Genomic DNA, 21,266 nt, shown 5'->3' with positions numbered 1-21,266 from the left:
TTGGGTATCATCAGCCCTGATTCATTCATGAGTGGGGAAAACAGGCTGGGTCGCCTTGCATGATTTGCCTGAATTCACCCAAGTTTGAATTCAAACCCAGTCATATCTGACGCTCACCCCTATGTTCTCTCAGCTGTATCTCCCTGTCTAGGTCCAGTTCCTTGACTGACAAGTTCAAGGACATATCTTCACATCCTTAAATTCCAAACTTCCATTAGAACTAACTTCCTAAAGGTGAACTGCCCTGAGCCTGCTGTAGTTTTTTCCCAAGGGATGAATGTTGGCCTCCAGAGCAGGCTCCTTCCTACCAGCTTTCTACTTCTAAAAGTCATATACGATGGAATATTACTCAGACATAAAAAGGAATGCACTTGAGTCAGTTCTAGTGAAGTGGAAGAACCTAGAGCCTTGAGTCAGTTCCAATGAAGTGGATGTTTGCATTTGAGTCAGTTCTAATGAAGTGGGTGAACCTACACAGAGTGAAGGAAGTCAGAAAGAGAAAACCAAATATTGTATATTAACTCATAGCATATGGAATCTAGAAAGATGGTACTGATGAACCTATTTGGAGGGCAGCAATGGAGACAAAGACATAGAGAATAGACATGTGGACATGGGGCGGGGGGAGGAAGAAGAGGGTAGGATATATGGAGAGAGTAAAATGGAAACATATATATTACCATATGTAAAATAGATAGCCATTGTGAATTTGCCATGTGACTCAGGGAATTCAAAGTGGGGCTCTGCAACAACCTAAGGGGTGGGGTGGGGAGGGCAGTGGGGGGAGGTTCAAGAGGGAGGGGACGTAGGTGTACCTACGGCTGATTCATGTTGATGTTTGGCAGAAACCAGTACAACTGTTTGTTCAGTCACTCAGTCATGTCCAACTCTTTGTGACCCCATGGACTGCAGCATGCAAGCTTCCCTGTCCATCACCATCTCCCAGAGTTTGCTCAGACTCATATCCATTGAGTTGATGATGCCATCCAACCATCTTCTCCTCGGTCATCCCTTTCTCCTCCTGCCTTCAATCTTTCCCAGCATTAGAGTCTTTTCCAATGAGTCGGCTCCTTGCATCAGGTGGCCAAAGTATTGAAGCTGCAGCTTCAGCATCGGTCCTTCCAATGAATATTCAGGACTGGTTTCCTTTGAGATTGACTGGTTAGATCTCCTTGCAGTTCAAGGGACTCTCAAGAATCTTCTCCAGCACCACAGTTAGAAAGCATCAATTATTCGGCGCTCAGCCTTCTTTATGGTCCAACTCTCACATCCATACATGACTACTGGAAAAACCATAGCTTTCACTATATGGACCTTTGTTGCCACAGTAATGTCTCTGCTTTTTAATATGCTGTCTAGGTTTATCACAGATTTTCTTCCAAGGAGCAAGCGTCTTTCAATTTCATGGCTGCAGTCACTGTCTGCAGTGATTTTGGAGCCCAAGAAAACAAAGTCTGTCACTGTTTCCATTGTTTCAATTATCCTTCAGTTAAAAATAAATTTAATTATTAAAAAAAGAATCATTTGATGATTCCCTGTTCAGAACTCACATACCTTTCAAGACACGGCCATTTATCCCTAAGGATAGTTGAGATCCCCCTTGCTGCCCCACCCGCATCGTCAAGTGCTCTCAGGAATTGAAATGCAGGCTGTCCCCCCGTGCTGGTCTTTCCGATCAGTGGCTGTCACTGATGAAACGTCTCCTTGGAACCGCAGAGACAAAGCTGCAAGGCTGCCAGCAGGCCGGCTCTCATATCTCCTGTGGTTATCAGCGTTCTCATTGGTGGTACCAGATCTTCTGGAACTGTTTCAGTTTTGTAAAATGTTCATGGGAACTTCGATGGTCTCTGAGGAAATGCTTTCCTTAAGTCACCAGTTCTAAAGGGAGGCAGCCAAGTTCCCAGCCATCTGGCAGTTTCTTTCAGTCTGAGACAGAAAGGGAATTTCAGAGGCCTTGAAGAGGGCATGCACAAATATTTCTTGCTTCTATTTTTTCAATAAGGAATTTGGAGCCTTAGTCTGTCAGCCACCATGCCGAGTCTTTAGGAAACTAAATGGGAGCAAACCAGCCCTGAGCAAGCCTGTCTGTTGGAATTAAATGTCCTTTCCTGTTTCTGCAGGTTCACAATTCTGATTGACCTTCTATCTAGCTTCAGTGACTTCCATTCTTTGAAATCCTTGATGCCGTCCTTAACAGATCCATGAATAAGACATCTACCCCATGCTAGCTGGCTTCCAGAGAGCACGTGCTTCTCATCAGCTTTAACTAGATCCAAAATGTCATGATTTCTGTTAAACTGCTTCTTTTTCCTACCAGAGTAAACACACCAATTTGTCTCTCCTGGATTGTGCTGTGAGTTCATGGCATAAGTTGTCTTCTAGTTTAAAAATGGACTGCTGCCCTTTTCACTGTTTGGGGGTTTGGATATCATCGTCTGGCCCTATTCTTTGTCACTTGTCCCCCAAACGGTACCTTCTCCCCAGCCATTTCCTCACCACCACAGTCGTTTACACAGTTCCAGCTCCACATTTTTCTGGGATGTCTCCCTAAGGTGCAGCTCCAGTCTCCCCATCTTCTTGCCCGTTGGCCCCCCCAGTGGCTCCCCATATAAAGACTACATTCAGTCTATTTTCAGCCTTATTTAGGACTTTTCATGGATAAATCAGTTGCCAACTTTTTTCTGCCTGAAATTAGCCCACATCACCCAAATGGAATGCTCACATGTTCTGTTCACCTAGAATATCTCTGTCTGTTGACATCCTCAGTACTTGTGCTAGTATACTAGTACTAAGTACTAGTAAAGAGTACTTATACTCTCTTTTACTACTCCATATCAATCCTCACCTTCCTCTACCCTATATTGTGCCCTAGGAGGCTAACTCTTACGGACTACCCTCTGGCTTATGACTGGATTTGGCCAAGGGAGCCCAGTTGGATATGAGGGGCACCAGCGGGGACTGATTCTCTGGCTTCTATAGACAAGCACAGCTCCTCTGGTGACCCTCTCCAGCAGATAGATCTGTAGCTATCGCTGCTTTCTTCTGTGTCCTTTGAGGCTGAGAGGTGGTAATGACCTTCCTTGCTGCTCCTTTGGCATCCCTTATTAGTTTTACTTAACCCTGACCACTCTTTGTAAATAATACTTTCATTAAAATTTCCCAGTTTTCTCCTTGGAGTGTCCCATCTGTTTCCTACAATGGCTCTGACACAGCACCCTCAAGCCTCAGTTCATGTATAAAATTTGCTGATTTCATTCATTCACTCTGCAAATATACATTCATCATCTATTTGCTGTTTCATTTTAGGCTTTTTGTGGTTGTTCAGTTGCTAAGTCGTGTCCAACTCTTTGGGAGCCCATGGACTGAAGCCCACCAGGCCTCCCTGTCCCTCACTATCTCCCAAAGTCTGCCCAAGTTCATGTCCATTGAGTCGGTGATACCATCCAACCATCTCACCTTCTGCTGACCCCTTCTCCTTTTGCCTTCAATCTTTCCTAGCAATGGGGTCTTTTCCAATGAGTCAGCAGTTCACATCAGGTAGCCAAAGTATTGGAGCTTCAGCTTCAACTGGTGACAGAGTAGAGAACAAAACAGTGGCCTTGCCTTCAGAGAACTTACAATATAGTGGAGAAAACAAACATGAAACAGGCAATTGTAAGAAAGAATGGTGAAGATTCCGATAGAAGAAGTATGGAGCACACACAGCAAAGGGACTTAACATAGGGCTCAGAAAAGGTCATTCAACTACTTGAAGCAACTACTTGAGGTAGCCACTGTTTTTTGTCCTTTCCCCACAGCATTCAGTACATTCTGATTGTGTTACTATTACTTGTGGGCACATTTTTGCTGCCTCTACTACAGAATAAGCTTTTGAGAGCAGAAGCTGTCTTTTTCACCTTTATATCTTAGCCCGCTGCTAGAATGTTGTAGGTACTCAATTATTTGTCCAGTTGAATTGGATAAAACCTTCTGGACACTTATGAACCTCAGCTCCAGCCCACCCACTGAAGGTTGTACATCATTAGGCTGGATAATGGTGAGACCTCACCCTTTCAGAGCTATTTGAGAAACAGAAAACATGTTTTACTAGTTTAGAAAGAAAAAATCACTGAACAGGAAGAAGCCTCCTCAACACAGGTGAAGGGTTCGATAGGTGTTATCAGCTTAATACACACTGTTTTGGATATTTGCCGACAGGTATTGGAATCTTTAATTGTCAGAGTTGAGAGCTGAGCTTTCTTTTGTGTATTTACTTTGCTTCAGTGGCTTGTGTTATATTTGATAGCACCATAGTTGAACTCAGGGTGAAATATGAATGAATAGAGAGAAATTCATATCTTACTCCAGAGCAAGGAGTTTGGGAAGATAAGTACAGGAAAACCTTGGTACAAAGTTTTTAAAACTTGGGTTGGTGGAAAGAAAACCTGGACAGCATTCTGAGGCAATAGAGGGCTCAGGAACAATGAGACTGTCCACTGCACAGACCAGGAAGTAGAGAAATGGGAGAAGAGAACGCTGCAATGTGGTAGACCAGAAGCTCCTAGACACATCAAGCCACCCCCACCCCCTCAAAAAATAATTTTTGGGTAAAACAATGACTGTCTTTCTATAATACATGGTTTAGTAAGGCAAAGTAAGGGAATTCCTCAGAGGTGAAAAATGATGAAGTGAGAATTTGTAAGAAGTAAGAAAATTCCAGAGCCTTTGTCTGAGGGTATCTTTGCCCATCCTTGTTGGCCTAGAGCATGGATTTTAAAGAGAAGTGAATGCATCTGGGACAGGAGACAAAACTTAGGATCCTAGTGTCCTTTAATGATTAACTTTATATAAATATGTCAGCTATTGAGAGATCAATCATTTGAGATCTCCAGTGAGAGAACTGATATAAAGTGTGTGACTTCCAAACAAGAAGAGCTGGGGAGGTGGCAGAGGAATAATAGGAGGAAAAAAAAACCTAAACAAGGAGAGCAAGAAAGAAAAGGAAAAAAATAACAGAAAGCAAATAAACAAATAGAAAGCAAAAATTGAGATGGTATAAATGAGTCCAATTTAACAATAATCAGAATCTATATTAATGAATTATAACCTCCAGTTAAGACCCAAAGATTGTTAGATTAGTTTTTAAAATTGAACTTTATTCATAAGAGAATTCCCTAAAAATATAAGGACAGAGGCAGACTGCAAATAAATTGATGGGAAAGACACATGAAGAATGAGGTAAGGAAAGGAGGTTGTTATTAAATACTAGGAAAACTAGACTTCAAGACAAAAAGCATTACTACAAATGGCAAGGATGACCACATATTAATAAAGATGTTCAATTTATTAATACCAGAAAGATGTGATTCCAAGTTTGTGTGCTCCTACAAGCATAACCTTCAAATACATTTAAAAAAAAAAAAAAACATTGTTAGAATTACAAAAAAGAGATCCAAAATCATAGGTCATTTTCTCACATTTCTCTCAAAATTGCTGAGACAATAAATCAATAAGGTGTTAAAAGATTTGAAGAATACAATTAACAAACTTGTTTTAATGCTTGCATACACAGTACACTGAAAGCACTTTCTTTTCGACACATGCAACATTTATAAAATGGATCATCCAGTATGCCAGGGAGAAAAATCTCAGCAAAACTTGAAGAATTTGTATCATATAGCCCACATTCTCTAACGGTTACATTGGAAATCAGTAATGAAAAAATAACTAAGGAAACCCTGTACCTTTGAAAATTAAAAAAACAGACCCAGAGGGATCAGGGGGAGAGGGAGGTGGGAGGGGGGACCGGGATGGGGAATACATGTAAATCCATGGCTAATTCATTTCAATGTATGACAAAAACCACTGCAATGATGTAAAGTAATTAGCCTCCAACTAATAAAAATAAATGGAAAAAAAAAACAACATACTAACTCGTGCATCAAAGAAAAAAATCAAACTAAGAATTAGTAAATATTTAGAACTAAGTGATCATGAAAATACTCATCACAACTGATGGGATATAGAGAATGAAACAGTAGCAGGGGGAAGACTGTAGCCTTACTGCTTATGTAAGCAAAGTGTTGTTGTTTAGTCGCTCAGTCGTGTCCAACTCTTGTGTGACCCCATGGACTGTAGCCTACCAGGCTCCTCGATCCATGGGATTTTCCAGGCAATTAATAATTTCCCAACTGAAATGGGTTGCCATCTCCTTCTGCAGGGGATCTTCCTGACCCTGGGATCAAACCTGCATCTCCTTCACTGGCAGGCGGGTTCTTTACCACTGAGCCTCCAGAAGGAAAGTGTACAAAGGAATAAACTGAGCATTCAACTCAGAAAGTTTAAAAAAGAAAAAAAAAAGTGAATCAACCCAAACAAAGAATAAGAAGGGAAATAAGCATGAGTAAAAATCAATGAAGGAAAACTACTACACATTAGAAAATATTATCCCCCCAAAATTATCTCTCTATTTATTTATTTTTAAGAATAATAGAACCTACAAACTGCTGGCAAAATTAGTGAACAAAAAGAGAGAGAAGACTTCAATAACCAGTATCAGGAGTGAAAAGGAGCACTCCCTATAGATGCTGCAGACGTAAAGAGTAGAGAAAAAGGATGGACCAGTCAAATTTTGCTGGAACACTGAAAAATAAAAATAGAAGCCTACCCTACAGCAAAATCAGTTCTGGTTCTAAGTGGTTGAAGAATTTAAAAATGAAAACCAAAACTTTAAAAGTTTTAGACTAGGACCCTAGGAACTATTTTTGTGATATAAAGGTAAGGAAGGATTTCTTAAACAACAGAGAAAAGTAAAAATCATAAAGGAAAGTGTGCATAAATTCAGCTGCATTGAGTAAGAACATCTATTAAGAGTCATAAGCTGGGAAATGATTTATATAAACTGACCACCAACAAAAGATTAGTTTCTAAAATATATCAAGAACTCCTGCAAATCAATAAGAAAAGGCAAATCAATTGAAAATAGGCAAGGGGCATGAACAGGCATTTCATGGAAAAGAAATGACAAAAAATACATATATGAAAACATATTCTCATTAGTAATTTTAAAAATTAAAATCATATGAGATAATATTTCACATCCACTAGATCAGCAAAAACTAGCTTAACAACACTGAGTGCTAAAGAAGATGTGAAGCGAGAGGAAGACTCATATACTAACAATGGGAGGATAGACCAAAAAGCAATACATTTTGAATATACATGATGAAATTAAACATATGCATGCTCTATAGCTCAACAATTCCACCCCTACATTTACAGCCTGGAGAGTGTTGATTATATTTATTTCGAAAAACTATGAAGAAAAGCAAGGAGTGGCTAACACACAAGCAGAACAGGATAGTGGGTCCCTCTGGAGAGAGGAAGGATCCATGGGGTTGTGAGAAGGAGCTCATAAAATGGGTTTTAAAGGTATTGGTGATGCCTTTCTTGCACTGAATCATGGGCATATGTGAACTTTTATATTGTCACCCTTTATAATATATATTTTTGTTCTCTACAATCTTATGTATGTATGGTATATATCTTAATAAAATGGTAAGTAAATAAATAATTAGGCCTGAGGCAAAAGAACCCAGAGTGGGCCCAGTAGATTCTGAAGGATGACTAGGAGGTATGAAGATTCCCTGAGGCTCTGATCCACAACTAAACTAGATGAAAGCCTCACTAAAGTGAGAAAGTGAAAGTCACTCAGCCGTGTCCGACTCTTTGTGACCCCATGGACTGTACAGTCCATGGAATTGTCCAGGCCAGAGTACTGGAGTGGGTAGCCTTTCCCTTCTAGAGGGGATCTTCCCAACCCAGGGATCAAACCCAGGTCTCCCGCATGGTAAGCAGATTCTTTACCAGCTGAGCCACCATTCCCTGAGGCTTTGATCCATGACCAAACTAGAAAAAGACCTCACTAGAGTAAGAAGAAAGTTCTTAAGGGTGGTGGAGACTCCTGTTGGTGGGACTTGCTGGGAAATTTCATGGGAAGTGACTGAATGACTTGAGAAAAAAAATCTCAAGCAAAGGAGTACTGACTTTCTTTTGTATCCAGGGATGTACATAATTTGCACTCTGCTGATACCAAAAAAAAAAAAAAAAAAAAAATACACATATAGTCCTTTTATAAATAGAGGGGACATTTGTATCACTTGCTTTTCAAATAAAACTTACTTTCCTTCCCATGGCAGGAAGTTCAGAATGAGGCAGTGTAGTGCTTACTCAGCGGGCTTGCAGTACTTTCTAAACCCAGTCGCTTTCTGTGTTTCCACCTCGCCATTTTTAGTGCGGAGGCTTTTTGCCCCTTGCAGTGCCAGTCTTCTCATCTCTTTTAATTCAGCACGAGAGCATTTCCTGACTCTTGTCAACCAAGTTAAGGCTTTCCTAGAACTCTCCCACGCCTGCCACTCATCTCACAGTCGTCAGAACGATGGCATATGGCCATTTCCTGCTGCAAGGGAGGCTGGGAATGTCATTATTTTGCCATCACAGCCTGTCTAATAAGAGCAAGGAAGATGGCCAATAGTATCTAAACAGCTATTCAGCAACGTCTGTCAAAATACTTCATTAAGAGTTCTTCCTCTTTTCTCCCCAGGAGCCAGTCTACTTGATGACCTGTATAAATATTTCTCCTTCCATCACTCCCATGGAGACACCATGACCGTCATGGATCCAAAGCAGATGAATCTTGCTGCTGCTGTTTGGACCGTTGTCTCTTATGTCATTGCAGACTTGGAAGAAATGCTGCCGAGGTCTTAGCAAGAACAAGAGAGAGGGCACTTTTGTCCTTTCTGGCCAGGAATCCTGGGTCTGCAGCTTTAGGAAGCCCCTCTTCACCCAACAACTTATTGATCATTTACAAAGCGCAACACTTTGCATACTTTCTGCTATTATCTTTCCTGATACTTTCCAAATTCTGTTTTCCTAGTGTAAAGAATGATCCCACATAGAATCAAATCAAATCCCACCCCCACATAAAATCAAAATATGGTAGAGATCCCAGTGGGGGCATTTCTTTATACCACTTACTAAAAATATTGTTTCTACTTCAGAAGTAAATACTGGATAAAGCTTTGGAAGACCTCTGGCTTTTATGCATGTATTTATGAACATTAAATCAAATATAGTGACACCAATTTTTTGTTCTAAGTTATTCATTGAAAGGTAGAGGAACACACAATTGTAGTATGGTCTTAATTGAACATATGCAGGCATCTGACTTTCTAATTTATGCACTTTGATATTATTAGAATTTTTTAATGAGGTATGAAATTTTTTAATTAATAGAAAAAAATGTCACCACTTGAGGAAAAAATCAAGTATGTAAAATCCAATTTCCTTATTAAAGATCTACCATGAGCAAATGATAATACTATTTTATATTTATGTTTTATATATTTCACATAATATATCTATGAAGTTGGGGCTTATTCATATTTTGCTGATAAGAAAACTGAGGCTAATGGGGGAAGACTCTGTGCTTCCACTGCAGAGTGTAGGGGTTCAATCCCTGGTCAGGGGACTAAGATCCCACATGCTGTGCAGCAAGGTCAAAAAGAAAAAAATATTGGGGCTCATAGAAGCTAAATAATATTCACAGAGCAAAACACTTATCCTCATCTAGTCTGAGAATAATCTCTACTATTCTTTCACACACAGTGTCCAGTATTCAATTTAAAAAATTACAAGACACACCCCAAAATACAAGAAAAGAGTTTAACTCATTGTCAAGAGTTAAAGCAATTAAGAAAACCAGACAAAGCAGCATCATATTTCCAGATGTTGGAAATATCAGAGAGCAACTTTAGCATAACTATGGTTAATATGTTAAAATCTAGTAGGAAAATGGGACTATATACATGAACAGAAGGAGAATTTCAACAGAAAGATGAAAACTATAAAACAGCATCAAATGCAAATACTAAAATAAAATATACAACATCAGAGATGGGTAATTTCCTTTGGGGGCTCATCAGCAGACTGGATAGGCTGAGGAAAGAATCAATGACCTTGACAATAGGTCAATAAAAACTATCCAAACTAAAACATGAAGAGAAGGAAAAGTGAAGGAAAACAAACACCAGAATGAATCACCCCAGAGTGTGATCTAATATGTACATGGCCTAATATACATGTAATTTGTTATCAAATGGTCTAATATACATATAACTGAATTCTTGGAAGGAAAAAACAAAGTATCAGTTTTATTAATGGTAATAATTTAAAAGATCTTTCATTCCTGGCATGATAGCAGACTGGTACACTGACTGACCCTTACACTGAACACAAAATGCTGGATGATGTCTGAGAAACACTTTTTTAAATATATGAATTAACTGATTAAAAGATAAAGACCATTAGACCGAAAATGAAGTGAAGGCATGAACCAAGGTGATACAGAGCACTTTGAACCAGCTTTCTTTTTGAGGAAATTAGCAGAATATGGTGAACTTAAATTCTGTTTTCACTTTTAGTGGCTTGGGGACTATCAACAAATTCCATAGCCTGCCATATTAAGGATACTAGACAACCTCAATGAAACTGAGACCCCCAAAGGATTATGCAGGTTTGATACCTTATGCAGAAAGATAACTAAGCCCATCGCACAACTGCTGAGCCTGTGCCCTAGAGCCCAGGAGCTACTGAGTCCACGCGCGGCAACTACTGAGTCCCGAGCGCCCGGAGCCTGTGCCCCCCCAGACAAGCCACCGCAGTGAGAAGCCTGCACACCGCGGCCAAGAGTAGCCCCCACTCGTCGCAAGTAGAGAGAAGCCCGAGCAGCAAAAACTACTCAGCGCAGCCAAAAATAAGTAAGTAAATAAAATTATATAGTAAAAATAACTCTGAGAACCATAAGAAAAATTACCGTTTTAAGTAAGGGCTGAGTGGAGAGTCCAGAGAAATTCCCACAGATTAAGTTACAATAACTATTAACTCCCAGTTTAAAAAAAAAAAAAAAAAACACAGGAATCTTAGCATTCTGAGCAAGAGCAGTACAAAAAAGAAAACAGCAAAATTCAAAATATCCTCTGATATTGGAATGTTTAAATTGATTTCCAAATCTATGTCTATGATGTTTAAGGAGATAAAGAGAAGGGATTGAAAATAGAAGAGAGAGCAATGGGGTATAAAAAGTGACCAAGTGTATTGTAAAAAAAAAAAATACATAGAACTTCTATTTCTATTGAAACAAATAGAACTTCTATTCTATATGTGTAAACTATAGTAAATGAAATTTTAAAATTAGAGGACCAGCATAACTGCAGATACGAGAATTCATGAACTTAAAGAAAATAGTGAAGAAATTAATGATAATTCAGCATCAAAAGAAAAAGATATGGAAAATATGAATGAGGTTAAAAAATATGAAAGCTAGTGTTATATGGTCTAGTTTATATTTAATCAGGGTTCCAGAAAAGGGGAAGACAGAATCATCTTAATAATAAATGAAAAATTTCCAGAAATAAATATGCCAGTCCACAGAATCTAGAAACCCAAAGAATCCTAAAAAGAATAAACAAGAAATCTGCAATGACATGTTATAGAGAAACTACAGACCACAAAAGATATAGGGAAAAAAGTCATGTAAAATCCTAAATCCATTTATGATAAAGAAGACATCCTTACCTGATGAAAAACTCCTACCAAAAAATGTTAAAATGTTAAAATATCACAATTACCAACCACTTTCCTTTAATATAAGAAATAAGACATGAGTGCTTACTGGAGTCATCTGGAGTCAATGGTATCTTAGATGTCCTGGCTACTGTCGAAAGGCAGCAAGGGCAAAGTCAAGTGATGGGAAAAAGCGGGAAAATTTTATCTGTAAATAAATATGATTGCCTATGTAGAAAATTCAAAGGAACCTACAAAAAAATCAAAACTAAAAGTTTAGGAGTTTTAGAGAAAAAATTATATAATGAGAAGCATTTTCATACATATACTTAGAAAATGCAACCAAAACTATATTATATTAGTATCTAATAATATAAAATATCTAGAAACCAATTTTACAAAGAGATGTGCAAGTTTCTTTTAGGGAGAAAATGGTAAAACTCCATTCATATATTTTAGTGAAAGTGTTAGTCGTGCCCAACTCTTTGTGACCCCATGGACTGCAGCCCACCAGGTGGCTCTGTCCGTGGAATTCTCCAGGCAAAAATACTGGAGTGGGTTGTCATTCTCCAGAGAGTCTTCCCAAGCCAAGGATCGAACTCCAGTCTCCTACACTGCAGGCAGATTCTTTACTCTCTGGCCCACCAGGGAATCCCTCATGTGTATTAAGACAGAACTAAATAATTGGATAAATATGCCATGTTTAAGTTTTGGAAGACTCAATAGTAAACATGTCTATTCTCCCCAAATTTATCTATAGAATCAATGCAATCTCAATGAAAATTCACAATAGGATTTTTTTGGTTTGAGTTCTTAATCTTGGTTTGTTGGTTGGTTTTTTGGTTTACAGCCTGATTTTAAAATGTAATCGGATGACAAGAGACTAACAATAGCCAGCATTCCTGAAAAAGAAAGTAAAAATAAAAGATCACAGTAGCCATCAATGTGATTTCCAAGCATTTTTATTTTCTTTCTCGGCAAGATTGTACCTTCTTGACCCCTTATAATTTAGTACCACCATGTGCTTTTGACAAAGAAATAGAAGCAGGAGTGGTTACCTCTGGGTGAAAATTTTAAGACCCAGTGCATGATTTTGGTAGACTCTTTCTTCCCCCATCATAATTAAGGACAATGTTCTCAAAAGTGCCTGCTCCAGGAACCTCTTTCTGAGTGATGATGAGGCATGACCCAATTTCCAGTCTACCCATGATGACATGATGCATGCACAAGAAATCAATCTTTATTATATATAGACACTGATAATTTGTGGGGTTTTATTATCATAGCTTACTCTGATTTTTTTTTAATTTTACCTCATCATATATCAAGACTCCTCATCAGATGTAGTATTTAAGATGACATGGCATTAGCACAAGTGTAGAAAAATAGACCAATGGAACAGAATAGAGTCTAGATCCAGAACCACACATTCATGAAGACTTGGTTTATGGCCAGGTTGGTAGAGATCAGCAAATGATACAAATAAAAGAAAGACTTCTCAGTAAATTCTAGAACAGTTGCCTAATACAAGTCAACAATTCAACTCCCACTTCATACCTCCTCTGTAGAGTCTTGTTGAGAATAGATTGAAAACAAGTGATTAAATCACTTGCCTAATTTAAAGGCACAATCCCCTGAAAAATATCTGAAAGCACCAAATAGAGTGCATAGTACATAGTAGCTTCACAATAAATGTCCTCTGATTGGGGGGCATCAGCTCCTTCAATCTTATGGCAAATCCATTTCTCAGTTTCCTTTCCTCTGTTCTTCTCTTCTTTGAGGAAATGATAGAAACAAGTTGAAAATTCCCAACATAGAGCCATCTCAAGAGAGAGCTAAACTGAACACCAGGAGGAAAGTCCTGGGATTCTCTTGAGGCTTAAGCAGGATATATGGGAAGCTGCCAACGAGGGAGTCTTCACAGTTGTGCTTTAGGTGGTCCCATTTGTATCCCATCTTCACAAAAGGAGACAGAAGCCATAAATGGAGACTTGGACTGGAAGTAACCCACAAGGTTGTCAGTTCCTACCACGTTGGCCCTCCAGAGACACAAGAAGATCCCTTGACTGAATACTGGTCATGCAGTTTACGAAGTGCTGTCTTCCACCTCAGTCCAAAATCCAGTCATTCTCAGATTCATGCTGGATTGAGAAATATACCACATCCTAATTCTTTAGCCAGTCTTTGTGAGGTGGAACTATAAGAGCATTTATTCTAGGCTAATTTTGTCTAACTCCTAGAGCTAACCTCTCTGCTCCATTGATGCCCCATAAATTACGAGGTTTTCCTCCCTGACTGGGAGAACAAACAATGTCAAATGATTTCTGAGCTCTCTCTTCTATTCCTTTTTTTTTTTCCTTTATTTTTATTAGTTGGAGGCTAATTACTTTACAGTATTGTAGTGGTTTTTGCCATACGTTGACATGAATCAGCCATGGATTTCTTCTATTCCTTTTAGGTAGCTGTTTCCCCAGCCTCTGAGGGTTTTCTCTAACACATGCACGGATCAGTGCTCAGCTGCGGAGGGCTGGGCGACCCTCCAGAGCTCTCCAGCATCTCACTCTGCGAGGCTCCCCCTCTCTGACTGTGTCCTGTGAACCCCTGCTGCTGTGGCCTCCCTGGACATTCAGAGTCCTCTCTTCGACTCGTTGTGGTTCCCAGACTCTGCTTAGGTTTCCCTTTCCTGAAGTGTGGCTGGAAACTCCCTCAAGGTTAACTAATGCCATCATTTAGGGCCCATTTCAATCATTTTCTGTATCTCGGGCATGATTGTCCTTCATTTCCTGATGTGTACTGTCTTAAAAACTATTGTTTCATATATTTTACTTGAATTTTTAATTACTTCATACCTAAAGATAAGTCTAATCCCTATTACTCCTACTTGGTCAGAAATGAGTGTCAAGTCATCAGTTTTTATCCAGTGTATACACTCATTTTCTTTTTACATTTTGCACATTTTGAATCATTCTTTTCTCACTGCTTGATTCCAATTTGGAAAAGTAGATTCTTAGAGATTTCACAAATTGTCCAAAGACTGAACTAAAATTCATGGCATCTCTGCATTATCAGAGTCCAAAGATAATCTAATGGTTTAGCTGGTAATTATCTTTAGCTTCAGGATTATTTTCTAGAAAGACTATACCATATACATGGATATATACATTTACATATATATTTGCATATAATATATATAAATAGAGCACAATAGGTGGTGCAGTGGTAAAAATCCACCTGCCAGTGCAGGAGATACGAGAGACCTGGGTTCAATCCCTGGGTTGGGAAGATCCCCTGGAGTAGGAAATGGCAAACTACTCCAGTATTCTTACCTGGATAATCCTATGGACAGAGGAGCCTGGTGGGCTACAGGCTATGGGGTCGCAAAGAGTTGGATATGATGGAGCACAGTGAAGGACTGATGCTGAAGCTGAAACTCCAATACTTTGGCCACCGGATTCGAAGAAGTGACTCATTTGAAAAGACCCTGATGCTGGGAAAGTTTGAAGACAGGAGAAGAAGGGGATGACAGAGGATGAGATGGTTGGATGGCACCACTGACTCAACGGTCATGAGTTTGAGTAAACTCCGGGAGTTGGTGATGGACAGGGAGGCCTGGCATGCTGCAGTCCATGGGATCACAAAGAGTTGGACATGACTGAGCGACTGAACTGAACTGAGCACAGCAGCAGAATAAATATCTTATACTATATATTTAATATATAAATGTATTCCCTTCATGGATCACTGCCTTGTCATGGCGAAGGGGCTTGCTTAGCTCAATGAAGCTATGATCCATGCTGTGCAGGGCCGCCTGAGACAGATGGGTCATAGTGAAGAATTCTGACAAAACATAGTTCACGGGAGAAGGAAATGGGAACCCACTCCAGTATTCTTGCCTGGAGAACCCCACGAACAGTTTAAAAAGGTGAAAAAACATGACACCAAAACAAGAGCCCCCCCGGGTCAGAAGTTGTGCACTGGAGAAGAGCAGAGGGCAATTATCAATAGCTCCAGCAAGAATGAAGCAGCTTGGCCGGAGTGGAAACGATGCTCAGCTCTGTATGTGTCTGGTGGTGAAAGTATAGTCCCATGCTGTAAAGAACAGTATTACATAGGAACTTGGACGATTAGGTCCATGAATCAAAGTAAATTGGATGTGCTCAAGCAGGAAATGGCAAGATTGAACATCAACATCTTAGGAATTGGTGAACTAAAATAGATGGGATGGGAGAATTTAATTTAGACGTTCATTATATCTACTACCATGGGCAGGAATACCTTAGAAGAAATGGAGTAGGCTTCAGAGTCAACAAAAGAGTCTGAAATGCAGTACTTGGGTGCAAACTCAAAAACAACAGAATGATATTGGTTTGTTTCCAAGACAAACCATTTAACACCACAGCAAGTCCATGTCAGTGCCCCAACCACTGACGCCAAAGAAGCTGAAGTTGACCAGTTCAATGAATACCTACAGCATCTTCTGGAATTAACATAAAAAAAACAGAAGTTCTTTTCATCATAGGGGATGGAATGCAAAAGTAGAAAGTCAAGAGGTACCCAGAGTAACAGGCAAGTTTGGCCTTAGAGTAAAAAATGAAGCAGGGCAAAGACTAACAAAGTTTTGTCAAGAGAACATGCAGGTCATAGCAAACACCATTTTTCAACAACCCAAGAGATGACTCTACACATGCACATCACCAAATGGTCAATACCAAAATCAGATTGATAAGTTCTTTGCAGCCAAAGATGAAGAAGCTCTAAAGAATCAATTAAAAGAAGACCTGGAGCTGACTGTGACTCAGATCATCAGCTCCTTATTGCAAAACTCAGGCTTAAATTAAAGAAAGCCACTCAGCCACTCAGGTATGACCTAGGTCAAATCCCTTATGATTATAAGTGGAAGTGACAAATAGATACAAGGGATTAGATCTGGTAGAAAGAGTGCCTGAAGAACTGTGAACAGAGGTTCGTAAAATTGTACAGGAGGCAGTGACCAAACCATCCCAAAGAAAAAGAAATGCAAGAAGGCAAGGTGTTTGTCTAAAGAGGCTTTGCAAATAGCTGAGGAAAGAAGAGAAGCAAAAGACGAGGGTAGAAAATGCAGAGTTCCAGAGAATAGCAAGGGAAACTATGAAGGCCTTCTTAAATGAAAAGTGCAAAGAAATAGAGGAAAACAATAGACTGGGAAAGACTAGAGATCTCTTCGAGAAAATTAGAAATATCAAGGAAATATTTCTTGCAAGAATGGGCACAATAAAGGGCATAAATGGTAAGGACCTAACAGAAGCAGAAGAGATTAAGAAGAGGTGGAAAGAATATATAGAAGAACTATACAAAAAAAGTCTTAATAGCTCAAATAACCATAATGGTGTGGTCACTCACCTAGAGCTGGACATCCTGGAGTATGAAGGAAAAAGCTGGACATCCTGGGTCTTAGGAAGCATTACTATGTACAAAACTAGAGGAGGTGACTAATTCCAGCTGAGCTATTTAAAATCCTAAAAAATGATGCTGTTCAAGTGCTGTGCTCACTACGTCAGCAAATTAGGAAAACTCAGAAGTGGCCACAGGATTGGAAAAGGTCAGTTTTCATTCCAATCCCAAAGAAGAACAATGCCAAAAATGTTGAGACTACCATACAATTGCATTCATTTCACATGATAGCAGGGCTTCCCTGGTAGGTCAGCTGATAAAGAATCTGCCTGCAGTGCAGGAGACCCCGGTTCTATTCCTGGGTCAGGAAGATCCACTGGAGAAGGCAAAGGCTACCCACTCCAGTATTCTGGCCTGGAAAATTCCATGGACTGTATAATCTGTTGTGTCACAGAGTCTGAAGCGACAGAACAACTTTCACTTTCACTTTTCCGCATGCTAGCAAGGTTATGCTCCAAATCCTTCAAGCTAGGCTTCAGCAGTTCATGAACCAAAAAACTTCCAGATGCACATGCTGGGTTTCAGAGAGGCAGAGGAACCATCAAATTGTCAACGTCTGTTGGATCATAGAAAAAGCAACAGAATTCCAGAAAAAAACATCTACTTCTGCTTCATTGACTATATTAAAGCCTTTGACTGTGTGGATCACAACAAACTGTGGAAAATTTTTAAAGAGATGGGAATACCAGACCACCTTACCTGTCTCCTGAGAAGCTGGTATGCAGATCAAGAAGCAACAGAACCTGGCATGGAACAATAGACCGGTTCAAAATTGGGAAAGAAATACAATAAGGCTGCATATTTCACGCTGCTTATTTAACTTCTAGGCAGAAATACATCATGTGAAATGCTGGGCTCAGTGAATCACAAGCTGTAATTACGAATGCCGGGAGAAATATCAACAACCTCAAATAAGCAGATGGTACCACTCGAGTGGCAGAAAGTGGAAAGGAACTAAAGAGCTTCTTGATGTAGGTGAAAGAGGAGGGAGAAAAAGCTGGCTTGAAACTCAACATTTTAAAAAAAGATCATGGCATCTGGTTCCATCACTTGATGGCAAATAGAAGGGGCAAAGTGGAAATGGTGACAGATTTTATTTTGCTGGGCTCCCAAATCACTGCAGGCTCTCAAATCACCTTAAGGAAAGCTATGACAAACCTAGATAGCATATTAAAAAGCATTAGCATCACTTTGCCAACAAAGATCCATATAGTCAAAGCCATGGTTTTTCCAGCAGTTGTTCTTTCATTTGTACAGTATTTCTCTGCCTTTTTCATTATTATTTTTTTAAAACTTATTGTCTTTGAGGTCTCCTTTTTCCAGGCTTCAAGGTTTAATTCTTTTTTCTTTTTGGTTTCTGCTGAAGAATTGATGCTTTCAAATTGTGGTGCTGGAAAAGACTCTTGAGAGTCCCTTGGACTGCAAGGAGATCAAACCAGTCCATCCTGAAGGAAATCAGTCCTGAATATTCATTGAGAGGACTGATGCTGAAGCTAAAGCTCCAATACTTTGGTCACCTGATGCGAAGAGCTAACTCACTGGAAAAGACCCCGATGCTGAAGAAGAATTGAGGGCAGGAGGAAAAGCAAGTGGCAGAGGATGCGATGGTTGGATGGCATCACTGTCTCAATGGACATGAATTTGAGCAAGCTCTGGGAGATAGTGGAGGACAGAGGAGCTTGGCGTGCTGCAGTCCTTGGGGTTGAAAAGAGTCAAATATGACTTAGTGACTGAACAACAATAACATATATTTTTTAAATAATATATAAATACATATAAAGTGGGGGTGGTTTAGTCACTATGTCATGTCTGACTCTTGTAACCCCATGGGCGGTAGCCTGCCAGGCTCCTCTGGCCATCAGATTTTCCAGGCAAGAATACTGGAGAGGGTTGCCATTTCCTTCTCCAAGGGATCTTCCCAACATGGGGATTGAACCCAGGTCTCCTGCACTGCAGGCAGATTCTTTACTGACTAAGCTACCAGGGAATTCTCTATATTTAAAGTACATAGTTATTATACAAACTCATAAACTGCTAGCTGCCTCCTTGATGCTCCCTAAAATGGGATGTTTACGTCTTATTGGACCAGTGTCTCCGTTTCCTTCGAAGCTCATCAGAGAGGGACACTCACGGGCCCCACCTCCCTTTGACTTGGAGTTGCTATGCCTTCTGCTTGTTGCCCTGTCTGGTATCTCTAGGTCTCCCTCCCAGATGGTGGAACTCCAATACGTCCCTTTTTACGTTCTCCACTCTTTGCCACCACCCTCCTCCCCACTCACTCTAGAATTTTAAGTTTTGAAGCAACTTTGAAAAACAGATTATATTCTAGCTTCAAATTCCCAGCAGTTGGCAAGACTCCACTGCCCGCCTCACCAATTGCCTCCTGAGTCTGCACCCACCGTCCCTCTAGGAAATGCAGACTTTTCTCCAGCCCACCTTCTGCACAGGGTTTGGGGGTGTACCTTCACTGCCTATATGCTAGAGATGGATCTCATTCCATCCTTTCCCCATAAGGTTTTCTATTTCCTTGGGGGAAAAAATAATAATTGCACAGGCCAATTGAAAGCACACCCTCACTGGGCTCTCTGCTGCTGGCTTACTGGAGGAGAAAGGAGCTGCCGAGAACTGCATGGGGTTGGGAAAACACACGGTGGACGAAGAATTATGAGGAGAGGGGTCTAAAGAGTTTCTTCTCATGATAACTCCACTTGCACGTCATAATCACTTAGGTCTCCCAGGCAGCCATGTAGCCTAGCACATGCTGTTGAATCACTATGGCTACAGGCATTTTCAAGTACACTTCCCTTATTTTCCATAAATTGTAAAAGGCCCTGTTCATCTACTAAGAAACAGCATCTCATTTTGAGCGGCGGCCTAGTTCCTGTGCACACAGCAGCTTTCCAGTTTGACTTTAGGGTCAAGATGCTTTTCTGATTCATTTGACTGCGTAGACTTAAGTGCAAATTGAGCAGAGAAACCCATTTAAATATTGTACAATGTGAAAAGGGTGAATTCTGTAACAGAAAAAGGAGGGGATTAGAGGAAAAGGAGGTCGATTGCTGAATTTGCCCTTGACATAGTTAAAGATGTGGTTTTCAGGGTTCTGGCATTTCTGTGAACGATTTGGAACTGAAGTTCCCCAGAGTGCCCCAACTTCCTCACAATAATTACATTAACGACACCAAGAATGTTTTGAGAATCCTCAGGCATCTCCACTGCATATATTTCAGTGCCACACAGTCCTATTTGCCCAGTGTGCTTCCCTCGTAATAATTTGAGATGCTTCTCACTTACCTTGAGTAAATATCAAACAGATCTTGATATCTATATCTGTCTCATGAAATATACATCCTCTCTAACTGTGCCCAAATGATTAATTTACTGCTATGTGATGATTAGCATAAAAATCTCATCACGACACGAGATAGAAATGTTATCAACTAATTGCCATTTGAAGTGAAGAATGTTTTTGCATAGAAATTAATGATGCATGCTTACTTCTCAATTCTCAGTTAAACCAGAAAACCCAAGACTGTTTTTGAAGCAGAAAGGAATTACTTTTGAAGTTTTTTTTTTTTTTTTTTTTGCTTTCCCTTTAGATGATCTGCAGTTCAGCAACAGAATGGTGACAAGCATGGTTGATGGGGTTTTGTACACAAGATGAGACGGGTGAACTCAATTCTCAGCAAATCAGGCCTTCCAACCAATCAATTACACAATTTCAGGTAAAGGTCTTTTTCCTGGATGTTAGAGCCTCCCTGTGGCCCTGAAACTTGACAGAGAAACATTCATATATACACAGCATATCCTAAATATGTCCAAGTCCTTTGGATGTTCTTATTTGATGTTATAAGAATCTGATGTTCTTATTATCATTGGTGACCATTCCAGATCTGCTCAAGCCATACAGCTATCTCTGAATATGATGGTACCTCAGAAAGCTTCATTTTATCTTCCAGATTCAAAGAACATTTAGTTGTGACTCAGATCTTGATGATAAAGTCACACCCTAATCCAACTAGTTCTCTTAATTCTAAGGACCAGCCAGTCTATCCCTGAGATTGTGAATTTTCCCATGTTCTGCCTTGTCATCCAAATCATATCACGACCATCACTAATACCCAGTCTGGGCCAGTTATGCTGTTGGGAATTTTACGTGCATTTTCTCATTTAACCCTCACCCAATGCAGTGAGATCAGCCCTATTTTAATTCCCATTTTAGAGATGAGAAAACC

General features: G+C 39.9%; 1 protein-coding gene across 4 annotated transcripts in view; it reads left to right on the top strand.

The window, feature by feature from the left end:
* CPQ (carboxypeptidase Q) overlaps positions 1-20,710 on the top strand; it is a 537,298-nt gene extending 516,588 nt beyond the window's left edge. For 3 of the 4 annotated variants that reach the window (XM_070477364.1, XM_070477361.1, XM_070477362.1), the window contains one exon: positions 8,582-9,122. In XM_070477364.1, coding sequence (XP_070333465.1) covers positions 8,582-8,745 — 164 coding nt within the window. In that variant the 3' untranslated portion in view covers positions 8,746-9,122. Of the gene's footprint in view, positions 1-8,581; positions 9,123-20,630 lie in introns of those variants that run through there. The other variant, XM_070477363.1, reaches the window with a different exon arrangement.
* The last annotated feature ends 556 nt before the right edge of the window (positions 20,711-21,266 follow it).

Source organism: Odocoileus virginianus, chromosome 15 (assembly GCF_023699985.2).
Source record: "Odocoileus virginianus isolate 20LAN1187 ecotype Illinois chromosome 15, Ovbor_1.2, whole genome shotgun sequence".
Lineage (NCBI taxonomy): Eukaryota > Metazoa > Chordata > Mammalia > Artiodactyla > Cervidae > Odocoileus > Odocoileus virginianus.
The sequence above is the reverse complement of the archived record's forward strand: the minus strand, read 5'-3'. Positions and strand labels throughout refer to the sequence as shown.